Source organism: Ambystoma mexicanum, chromosome 2q (assembly GCF_040938575.1).
Source record: "Ambystoma mexicanum isolate Mex_15411 chromosome 2q, UKY_AmexF1_1, whole genome shotgun sequence".
Taxonomy (NCBI): Eukaryota; Metazoa; Chordata; class Amphibia; order Caudata; family Ambystomatidae; genus Ambystoma; species Ambystoma mexicanum.
This window is the reverse complement of record NC_090924.1, coordinates 213,615,745-213,627,981: the sequence shown is the minus strand read 5'-3', so window position 1 is coordinate 213,627,981 and position 12,237 is coordinate 213,615,745. Positions and strand designations below refer to the sequence as shown.

The 12,237-nt window shown below is 47.1% G+C and overlaps 1 protein-coding gene across 2 annotated transcripts in view; it reads left to right on the top strand.

The window, feature by feature from the left end:
- The window catches only part of TMC7 (transmembrane channel like 7), a 950,504-nt gene that overhangs the window by 522,140 nt on the left and 416,127 nt on the right, over positions 1 to 12,237 (top strand). For both annotated transcript variants that reach the window (XM_069647142.1, XM_069647143.1), the window contains exon 10: positions 8,453 to 8,570. In XM_069647142.1, the coding sequence (XP_069503243.1) occupies positions 8,453 to 8,570 (118 nt within the window). The remainder of the gene's footprint in view (positions 1 to 8,452; positions 8,571 to 12,237) is intronic.

Below are 12,237 nucleotides of genomic sequence, written 5' to 3'. Positions count from 1 at the left end.
TCAAAAGCCGTAGAAACTAAATTTGAAAAGTTATGATTACTATTCAAATGGTATCCAACAGGATATCCTGATTATTCTAACTTAGAACAACCCAAGGTAACCATGAGAAGCATAGAGCAATATAATTTCACACAAAGAAAAACATGTTTTATTTCTGACTTATATATTTCACAAAAAGTGGGTGTGTTTAACAAGTACATAAAATTCATTCCTTTAAACAAAGACATACAATTATGATTTAAACAAAATCTAAATGCATTTATAGAGGTCCGCCAGTTGATTTAGGCAAGATGTAAATACATTTGTACACGATATGAAAGCATTTATACAGGTCTGCCAACGTAAACTTTTCACATGGTATAGTTGTTTGTGAAGAGAAAAGAAAAGGTCTCAAAGAGAATAGATCTGTAAGCAATTGGGAACAAAATGAGTTCCAACAGACAATGAGACCGTTTAAATGTTTCGGCGGGCCACCTGTGAGGCCACTGATGTCGGAAAACCACCTTCCTCGGGGCAAAATAAGTAGTAAAATTCCCTGCGGGGAAGCAGACAAAACACTCCATCACATAACGAAATATGTAGTTTATACAGAGAATAAGCTGTATTTAAACAAAAACATACTATAACTTGCTGTATACTTCTCAAGTGGAAATCCTGGGCTGACAAGTTTTTATTAAAAAAACCATTATTTCTTTAAGGCAAAGCAGTAATTTAAGTAAAGACTACTAATTTAAACTGCCTAGAAGGAGAACCTTACCCTAAATGAATGAGTGGGAATACTTCAAAGGCAGGAGGTCAGGACGTCAAGCAAGACCTCGGTACAGAGCATGAGCAGGAGTGGCAGGAGAAAGACACTGAAGTAAAGGAAACATTAAAAAACGGGGGGGTCTTAATCCTTCAGTGAATCTGGAAAATACAGAGTCTATTAAATATAGTCATAGCAAGATGGAGAGAGAAAAAGAGAGCACAAAAGGAAAATTTACCTGAGTCTTAGAAAAATATAATGTGCTCCTCTCCAAATGTAGCATACAGGTTTTTAATTAATGGAACCCGATGATCATGGACCATCTTCAGAATGGAAGAGTTGATACCCCTTAGTAAGACAATGTTGGTATCAAATGGGTGTAGCAGTAACAAATACCTGCCGGAGGAAAGAAAAGAAGAGAATGAGAGAAGGAAAAGGGGAGAAGAAGAAACAGAAGGATGGAAAAAAGAGAGAGGGGGACAAAGGCAGGACTGATCCAATTGCAATCCGTTTGAAAAAAACGGAAAAAGAAAAATGTTTCACTACACATGTACATGAAGGTCACTAAATTGCACAGGTACTAAACCGGAGTATTGTGCAAGATATAAAGCAGTGAATGAGGCTTCCTTGCGGAATAGGTGAAGAGTAGAAAGTAAAACGGGAGTATGCTTACCGGAATCCTGGGAGTGGATCTGGCGTAGCTCACGCTGAGTGTGAAGTGGACGGTGTCAGCGGGGATCTGACAACAGAGAAAGAGATAAAGTAGGGACTGAATAAATAGCAGGCGACGTGATAACGTACGATCCGGCTGCCAAATAGGGATCCTGAATCGGCTAGAACGTCTACATTCCACAGCCCCCGCCTCTGGAGGGATACGCGTGACGTATCCTCTCTCAGCGGTGCCAACAGGCTTATCTCCTGTATAATAGGGAAAGCGCGAAGGGGAGGTGAACTGACACACCTCCCCCGTGATTGGGGCATGTGGCGTGTCCAATCGCAGCGCGGCCCCTAGACACACACCCTGAGAGGGGAGGTGTATGAGGGCCGTTGAACGCGCCAAACAAAGCCGCGCTCGAAGGGAGCCGCGTTTAATCTCTAGGCACCGGCGAGAAACAGAGCCACGCTCATGTTGGATAGCTGCAGCCTACGGCCATTTATAAGGCAGGTTCAGCTCCTACGAGTCGCATGAGGAAAGTGACTCAATGAAGTGAAAATACGCATCGTAGCCCCATAGTGGCTAGACCCAGATGCACAGCCTCTAAAAAGGGAAAGAGGCAGTACACGTGTGACTTTGAGCGTGAAGTCCACAACATATGTTTTTGGAACCATCGTACAAGCTCAGCTGAAACACATTTGGACAGAAATGTGTTTTGTAAGATGTAGGTATCCATAGAACCCAAAACTGGCAGAGGTTCCTCAGGGGGCGCAAAGAGGGGGAATTGTGTTGTAATATGTGCTTCTTGTCGCTGCCGGTCCCCGTTTTGACATTGGATGCCCACGGCAGCCGGAAAGGGGGAGGCCTTTGAAGGCGTGGACAGCTCAGCCCTATCAGCACGCAGTGCTATCAAGGGGGCGTTCTCTCCAGGTAAGAGTGGAAAAGTTAACCCCGTACAAACACTCGAGGGGTTCTATCGCTGTGCTGAGCCCCAAGGTGCTGCAGCGTTTTTACTGAACTGTTCTAAGCAGGTTTAGGTCGTGAACAGTGACATTCACAGATTGGTTGCTTCTTGCCAAGCACGGGAGGGAGATTGGCTAGTGCAAACCCTGACTTGCTCCTCTCAACATGCAGCACGACAATGCACGTCCGCCTCCTGCATTTCTGGCCAGTCCTGGTGAACCGGCAATTGTATGGGACTTGTGGGTGGACACCTTCAAGGTGTACCTCAGAGCTGCAGGTGGCGCGAAATTTACGGATGATAAGGAAGCGCCCTTACTCAATTGTTTGGGAACTGAAGGTCTCAGGTTGTTCAGGCATCTTCTCGGTCCCAATGTGCACGCTGCCCCTGCTGCCCCCGCAGAAGGCAATGAGGGTGGTGATGCTGTACAGTGAGTGGTGCTTGCTTATGAAACAGCTTTGGGCAAGTTGGAAGCGCGTTTTGGCAAGAGGGCCAACGTTGTTCTTGAGAGGTACCATTTCTTCTCGAGGGCTCAGAGCTCCAGCGAGGGTATAGATGCCTATGTGACTGCCCTGCGCACTTTGATAGCAACGTGCAAATTCACTGGCACCATTGATGAGTATATCCGTGACCAAGTGATGATGCGTACGTGTGATGTACGCGTCAGGGAAAGACTGTGGATAGAAAAGGATCCACCCCTGGAAAAGGTCATTGAGATAGCCCGCGCAATTGAAGAATCCAGGAAGAGTTGCAGAGAAATGGCCGATAAAGGGGAAGCTGTGCATGCTGTGATTTCCCGCAGGACTGTCGATGCCAGAGTGAGAAACAAGGACAGCAGGACGAGGCCTTTGTCAAAGGAACTGTGCAAGAGATGCGGTTGGCGTGGACATGTGGCGGGCGCAAAAGAATGTCCTGCTGCCAATGTGGAATGTAGGAGATGCAAAATCAAGGGACATTATGCCCGTATGTGCAGGAGTGCTGCATCCACTAAGGAGGCAGTGAAAATGGTGGACGCTAACGATGATGATGATGAGGAGGAGGTGACAATAGTGGGGTACCTCTGAAGGATCGTTGAGTGTGGGAAGCTGCAAGAAGAGAGCTTGGGCAACACTCATGGTAAGTGGAGTCTCCATGGAGATGATGGTGGACACAGGGTCTCCATATACAATGATATCCCCTGAACAGTATGTGTCTAAGTTTCACAAAAAGGTGTCTGATTTGTCTGCATCTGACATAAACCTGTGTGCTTATGGGCGAGTACCTATCAAGGTTCTTGGGTTCGAGTCGGTCAATATAGAGTTTGAAGGCTGGGTGGCCAAAGGAAAGTTATATGTGGCTCACAAAGGTGATCCTGTTCTAGGGTGGGACGAACAAGCAGCTCTTGAATTGGAAATAAGGCCAGGGAAGCCAGTCCCAGTGATGAGTGTGAGTGAAGAAGATGAGGGTGCTGTGTTGTCTACGGGACTCACGGCGGAAGTTCTGGAAAGCAAGTTTCCCTCCGTTTTTACTCCTAAATTGGGCAAATTGAAAGGTTTTGCACACAAAATAGTTCTCAAGAAAGGTTCTGTGCCTGTTGTCCATAAAGTCAGAAGGGTTCCCATTATGGCTCGTGATGCTTTAAAGGAAGAGCTTAACAAACTCAAACAATCTGGGATCATAGAGGAAGTGGAGTGTTCGGATTGGTTGGCCCCAGTGGTTCTGGCACGCAAAGGTGATGGGGGCATGAGGATGTGCGTAGATCTCAGGGATCTTAATTCAAGCATATGGGTTGACAGACACTCCCTGCCCAATATCAATGAGATGCTTTCCTTAGTGTGTGGTGCATCCTGTTTTTCTACGTTTGACCTGTCATCTGCTTATCAGATAGACCTGCATGTTGACTCCCGCCCCCTTGCATACTTTGTTACCCCTTTTGGTGCATTCCGTTTTTGTTGGATGCCCTTTGGTTTGGCGTCTGCTTCGGCAGTTTTTCAGAGGATAATGCAGAAACTTTTTGCAGGGATTTGTGGGGTGGAATGCTTCCAAGATGACATCCTAGTGTGGGGTGAGTCTCGAGTTGAGCATGATTCGAGAGTTCTTGAGGTGATGAATGTCTTGAAGGCTAGTGGTCTCACTGTCAAACTCAGTAAATGTAAAAAGGGTGTTCCAAGCGTGACCTACCTGGGGCATTCTCTGGATGGCAAGGCTATTCACCCTAAGAGTGAGTTGGTGAAGGCATTGAATGACGCATCGTCCCCAGCAAATAAAGACCAGTTAAGATCGTTCATGGGTCTTGCAGAGTATTACAGCAGGTGTGTCCCTTCTTATGCCGACAAAACTGTTGGTATGAGGTCATTACTGAGGAAGGGTGTGCATTTCGCCTAGTCGGATCAGTGTCAAGCGGAATTTCTCAGGTTGAAAGAGGAGATTGAGCAGGCCCCATCTTTTGAGTTCCTTTTCTCCAGCCAGGAAAACTTTTCTTACAGTAGACACGAGTGAGTATGGCATAGGTGCTGTGTTGGAACAAAGGGTTGGTGGTGAACTTTGGCCCATTGCTTTTGCATCTAGAGTGCTCAGAGAGGCTGAGGGCAGGTATGCCGTCATAGAGAGGGAAGCTCTTGCGGCTGTGTGGGCTTCTAAATATTTAAGAACCTTTCTGTGGGGAATTGAGTACACTCTTCGTACTGACCACAAGCCCTTGGTACATGTATTGACGACGAAAGGGTTGTCTCATGCGTCTACTAGGATCATGAGGTGGATGGCTGATATGACAGAGTTCAATTTCAAAGTTGAGGATGTCCCAGGTGTGAGGAATGCGGTAGCAGATTGCCTGTCGTGTTTTCCGAGTGCTTGTAGTACGGACCAGGGTCTGGTGGGGGACGATTGTTCCTTGGCTGCTAGTGTAGTGCCCGCAGTATCGGAACCAGAATGGAGCGCAGAATGTGCAGCTGATCCTGAATTGGTTGAAGTAAGGATGGCACTCAGGAGTGGTGTTGTTAGTACTGGTTTGTCCAAAATGTATGGGCATGTATGGCAAGAATTGTCGGAAGGTCCATGGGGCATGGCTAGAGGTCTGAGGTTAGTTCCTCCTTGTTCCCTTAGAGGGAAGCTGGTCGCTTTGGCCCATGAGGGGCATTTGGGCAGGTCCTTGACTAAGAGGAGGCTTAGAGAAGACTATTGGTGGCCCAGAATGGACGCTGATGTGGAGGATGTAGTGAAGGATTGTGCGGCGTGTTCTACCAGTGATAAAAGCAAGGCTCCTGTTTCTCAACCTATCTATCCTGTAGAGGTGCCCCGTGAGGTATGGTCCAAAGTAGCGCTTGACGTAATGGGGCCCATGGACTCGTTGGGAGGAGGTCTGAGATTTGTTGTGGTTATGGTGGACTATACGTCCAGATGGGTCGAGGCCACTGCCTTGTCTACAGTCACGGCCGAAAAAATTGTGGAGTTCCTCTCTGCGGTGTTTGACAGGGAGGGTGTGCCGGCTAGCTTAGTGACCGATAACGGGTCTCAGTTCGTGTCGGATTACATGCAAACATTTCTGGATGATCTAGGTATACGTCATCATAAGGATGCGCTGTATAATCCACAAGCCAAAGGCCTGGTGGAACGAATGAATCGTTTTGTCAAAGGGGCAATTCAGTTGGCCCTTGCCAGTGGTCTTCCCTGGGAAAAGGTGGTATCGGAGTCCCTCAAGGCTTACAGGATGACTCCTTCTATTTTCACTCGTCATTCTCCTTTTGAGCTGATGCGGGGAAGGAAACCCGGCTCCAAGTTGAGGGTCCCAGCCCTGGGTGGTGGTGTCCAGTCGCAGGTGGATATGCAAGGGGTTTTGGATCGAGTTCGTGGTAAGCAACAGCGTTTTGTGCGTGAACAACTGGCCCGTAGGAAGCCCCTTCCAGTGAAGATTGTTGATTGGGTTCAGATCAAGAATCCCAGGTTTGTGGCCAAGGGACTCAGCAGGTATATGCATCCACGAATGGTTGTCAAGTGTGGTCGTGGTTATGTAAAACTCAATGATGGGTCTACATGGAGTCGTAGGCATGTGGTGGTGGTAGATAAGGACAAGGTGATTTCTGCCGGCGATGTGGCGGGTGAGCCTGGGTGTGGCGTAAAGGAGGCTGGGGTGGTGTTTGGATGCCCGTTAAAATGCTCCTCTGCTGGGGAAGCCAGTGAGAGGCAAGTTGATTTGCAACCCATGGGCAGTGAAGTAGCTTTGGATGTCCAGGAGGATGAGGGACATGCCATCCCTGTTTCTGTTTCTGTTCATGATCGCGATACCACTGATAGTCTGGTGGGTGAATGTGATGAGGGGGTGTCTACCTCTGGGGCGACACTCTGTCCAGGGCTATGCTCGTTCTGTCAGGGAGAGGAAGGTTCCCTCCAAGTACAAGGATTATGTTTTGGGTGCTATAGTTCATTAGCATCGTTCTGCTTTTATTCTTCTCCATTCTCTTCAGGTGGGATCTGGGGTTGGGGTGTGAGTGTGGGGAGGAGATGTGTGTGTGTGTGTGTCCGTGTTTGTGTGTAGTTATGTACGTGTGTATGTGGTTGGTGTGGATGGTTGTGTCTGTTGGGTAAAGGGGGGAGAAGTGTTGTAATATGTGCTTGCTCTTAAGTGGAATTCTACATTGTAGAATTCCACTCTTGCTCTGATGACATGTTTACATCTGTTTAAGGTTCTACATTCTATGGGCAGCCGTTATGAGTTGAAGTGGAGAGCTGATGAGTAGGCTGAGCACTGCTGGGCTCAGGCTGGTTACTAATAAAGGATCTTCACTTACCTGCAGTGTGTAGCTTCCTTATTACAAATTGCTCCCTTAAGTGCTGCTTTGCCCCTCCCTCCCTAATGGTGACCTGCCCTCTACCCCCTACACTGACAAAGTAAGGAGCCTTAAAGGTGATCAGCAGTCAATCCTGCACGTATACAGATTCAGTTGGCTGAGCCTGCTTTTTCTTCTGGCCTTAACGAGAAACCACAGGAATAGATGGGCCATAAATATCATTAGCACCCTGCGGAGGGGAGCCAACCAATCAGGAGGCCAGGAACACGAGGTGATACTGCCGAACTAGCCCACATTCCAAGCCATCTGATGGACGGTTCGCCCGCCCGCCGTTCCTCTTTTTTCAATCTCTCCTCACTTACCTCATTGCGGACAGTGCCGCTACTGCTGCTCTTTCCGCTCTGCGCCGTTTAGCCACCATTGAAATGGAAGAGGGGCTGCGTATGGCCATGTTTTTATAATATTTTCATTTCCGTGAATGGGACGTTATTAATCGACCCGTTCGCGGACAGAAAATACTTAAAATGTGCCCCATCCCAACCCACGTGACGGATGCTAATAGCGTTTACCACCCGTTCCAAGGGCTGAAAAGGGTGGTAATGTTTCGGGGCCTTCGTTAAACACCCTCGCTACGTTCGGCCCTTTCACTTGCTCCCTGGGCTGTTACCACCCATTCCAGCCCTTGGAACGGGTGGTTAAGGCTGAATTAGGGCGGGACCATCAATGTTAAATGCAGGCTTCCCATATGCTGGGCAAACTGTTGCTAGCTAAATGTTCTCTTTACAAATTAATATGCAGCAGTAAACAAAGACACTTCCAAAGCTACTTAAACTTAAATTCGCCAGTTTAAAAAAAACAGAGTTTATTTTTTTGTTGCACTATACGCACAAATACCTGCAATGTGTGTGCTCCTATTTAGGTTTATTGTAGGGTGTATATCTAAAGTTGCTTGCTTGTGAAACTCCTCAAGCAAAAGCAAATACTTCTATTATGCGGAGAGCAGTTTGTAGGAAACTGAGCCGTGGGTTCACTTTCGATTTTGACCATTTAACTATGGGAGCAGGAATGTCCACCTGAGCATGAATAAGCAGAATTTTACAGCATCTATGTTGTATGAGGAACTGTAAAAGCCATAAGATTTTCAGCCAGCTTTAAACATATAACAAATCAGCAACAGTCACTCAACCTGCTAAGCCACCCTGCTAGCTTTGTACTTAAGGACGTGTTACTCTACCTTCAAAGAATTCTCAACTTTGCTGAGTGTAGTAGATGTGCGGGCATCATTTTGCAAACTAATCATTTCATTTGATCCCTTGTTTTACCCACAGGTGTGTCTTTATGCGATTGGTCAGCATTGGCGTTCTTTTGGTGTCGCTGTGGACACGGATCACATCATGTGATGGAGGCCAATGTATTCCTTGTGGATATAACAATACATCATACCCCGTAAGTAATAGCTCACTAATGATAACAGCGTTTAAGAACGTTCTTACCCTTTATTAGTTTTGTGTTTTCTGTTGTTGAACTTCACTCACTGGTATCCAGGGTAACCATTGTCTGTGAAGCATGCTGCTATTGTGCTACAAATGAGTGGTATCGGGTTAGGTTTACCTCAGGCTTCTGTTACATTCTGATGTAATATCACACCGTTACATTGTGTTGTATGCCTGGATCGAGGAATCTGAAGACGTTGCCTGAATGTACATTTTCATAGAAACAGATTTTTTGTAGCTTTTGTGATTCCCAAATAAAGTTGTGTATAACTTTGTAATGGGAACAGAGTGCTGTTAAAATTACGTCACGGATTTGTAACCATTTGTTTTCCCGAATGCATTGCACTTTCTCTTATATGTTTGATATATAAAATATATTTATGGTGGAAGCTGAATAGAGGGCAGGTGGCTGGTTGGGGGCAAACAAAATAAGGTCTCTGAATTTGTGGGTGCAGATAAAATCTTGCGCCCAAGACCGATCTGAAATGAAAACTAAGAAGACTAATTACAACAGAATACGGTGCTGGGACAAGGTTGCAGTATTTAGGGTTCTGATTATCAAAGGTATTGATAATCATTCCAAACCCCTTTCCTCTTGCTCTGCTCAAAACATACCCTACTGGGGGTGTGGCTGACTGGGCAAGCATGAAGAATCTTCCTCTGTGAGTTCCGGACACCAGCCTGGTTGTTCGCCCCAGCGGCCCACGGTTTGGACTATGAAGCATGAGCATGGTGCATGAGACCCGGCGTATGACCCCCACCCTTCCCAACCAGGCTCCTTGTAACTGATTTCCGAGTGCTTTGACTTGCCCCGGGGCTCATTCTAAGGCAGAGTTGCTCTCCATCCAGCTCTCTCAAGATGACGCCCGGCAACAAGAAGCCTTAGTTCGGATCACCCATGCAGCTCCAGGCCCCCTTCAGTGAGAGTCTCGGCTGATACAGAGCCAGGGGGAGGCGAGCAGAGGCACTCCAATCAAAAAACGAGAGAAAAAAAGAGGTTTTCACTGGTGGGGTGAAGGATGGTGGTGGCAGCACCAGACCGCTGCATAGCGTGGCAGCGGATACGTGGAGGCGGGACGGAACATGCATGCTCCCGGCCACCAGTGACAGACTCCAGAGGCCCCACAGGAGCGCAGAGCGACAAAAGGATTGGCTGAGCGGGTAGGATGATTGGGCAGCACCCACTGCCTCAACAGCTTTGGTGCCTCTGTGCGAGAGGTGAGGAGGCGAAGAGTTGGAGCGGCTTGTGCTCGGTGAGGCCCGGGCAGCTACATCCAGTGGATGCGGGAGAGGCGAATGGACTGGTGGTGTGAGTGGCAGGAACGGGCTGGGAATTAGGCCCGAGCACTTGCCCTCTCCCTGACCGCCTTGTGGGACTGAGAGAGAAGGCGGTCAATGCTGTTGTGTGCAGAGCTGGCTGGGAAGGCAAGGAGATGGGCAGTACATTCTCGAGGACGTTTCATTGGCTGAGGATCCCAGTATGGGAGGCCCATGGAGGGTGATGTGAGCGGTCAGTATGAAAGCCGGTCACGAGGATGTCATGTTTTTACCAAAGATATTTATTAAATGAAAAAGGGTTGGGGAAATGCTTCTCTAACCCTATGTTAAAGAGGAGTTGCCCTACCTATAAACTAAAAACTAAGGACCTGTCTGTGTCGGGATGTCAATAACTGAAAAGCCGTCCTTGTGGCCAAAAGTCTTATCCTGACCCTCACTACAAATAAAAATAATGAAAATGTGTAAGGAACAATATCTTCAATTGGTAACTGGCAAAAAGTATTCACAACTAAGGAAAGACTAATTCCAATGAAAATGTCCTCCAAGTTGGAAGCCCTTGGCTGCAGAGGGTTCCTCCCTTACCCTGGATTCTTAAGTGAAATGAAAATAGTCTCTTGGTTAACAGTTTTTGTTGATCTTTGCTTGGTTTCACAATACTCATGTTTGTGCAACAAATTCTGTAACAGTCTTTCTACAATGAGGCTTCTCCTTTTATTAGTTAACGCTATCTTTCTTTAACATCAGTCTTTCCTTGACTAAGACAACAAATATCAATCTTTCCTTGGTTCATCCAACACAGTATTTCTTTGTCTTGGAATGTGAACCCAAATCTTTATAGGTTCAGAAAATAAATAATCTCTTCTTGATTTAGAAGACAAGCTTTCTTTAATATTTCCGGAAGGCTTGCATATTGCCTTGTATACTCCCCTGCCCGGTTTCTTCAATGCCCACAGCCTAGTGTACTCTCCTGCCAAGACTCTTTCTGCAACATCATCTGCCTGATCTACTCGCCTGCCAGGACTTCTTGAATATCTCAGTTGCCTGGAATCTTGCTGGCCAGGACTTCACATACGTTGTAACGTTTCTCAGTATTAACAATACTGCGTGTATTGGTCTTGGTTTTTTCATATAAACCTATGATAATGTCTGTTCAGTCTCTTCCCCGCCACCCCCCACATCTGTATTTTAATTATTCATAGTTCTTTGGTGATTGTACTTTGCTCTGTCTGTATTCAGTTAATTCTTCAATGATATTGGATTCAAATTTTTGTTTGTGTGATTGCTGGACTGCCCTGAGGTCCCCACTGACTTCAGAAAGACCCACCAGCTTTCTCCAGCGTCTCCTGTCTGTTCCACGCTTTTGCAACATGCTGCTTTCACCAGCCATCCAAGCTGGAGGGTGTCGACGTTCTTCCGGCCTCCCTCGTGGCTCTGCAGTAACACTCATGCTTTCTCTCGACTGGGATTGGAGAATGCCACCTTCTTAACTCGCTGAACGCCCAGGACCTCTCTTTCGTGGCTCCCAGTGTCTCCATTGCACCTCTATCTTTGGTACAGCGTTTCCCTCTCCCACACTGGTACATTCTCTTCGCGTTCCCATGCTTCGGGATGGGAGCCAACATCTTCTCCTGCACTGCCTCACCAAATAGCGCGCCCGATGTTTTTAAATGTCCGCGCACAGGTAATTTGAAATAACTAGACTGCTCAGTGTTTCAGGTTCTTGGTATCTTCTTCAAACCCTTGCTTCCTCCTCTTCTCAGTACTCGGGGAAGTCTGGGAGTTGAAGTCCATAGATGACATTGGATTGGAATAGTTATTTTTACTGGTTTTACGAAAAGGTACTTTGGAAGAAAAAGGTGTTGTGTTGACTCTATGCTTGTGGGTGTCATAGTTATGTATGGGATCAGAAAAATAGGAAGAATAGATTATTTCTTCTTCTGCAAGAGGGCACACACAGTTGGCAGTATGCCATGATGCTCTTGGGTATTAGAGTCTTTGCTATTAGAGGGTCTTCCTCATGGGAAAGGGGGAGATAACCAGCCAATGAAGTCATGACATCTCCCCGGATATTTGTGATCCTCCATGAAACCACCCTCCATGGTCAGGATCAGGAAGCGGCCATCATCCCCATGCCACATGGTAGGAGGCCACCGCTGGGGAATCTGATATGACTCCTTTGGATTCATCACAGTGAGCCCCAGCAGTCAAGCCCCTGCAACCTGGCCCCAGCCGGAGGAGCGTACTGGAGAGATAGAGGAACATGTGCACCAGGAAGGTCTGCCTTTTCGTAACACAAAGGTGCACTCACCCAGCAAGGAGGGGGCAGGCGAGACTGGTGGGCT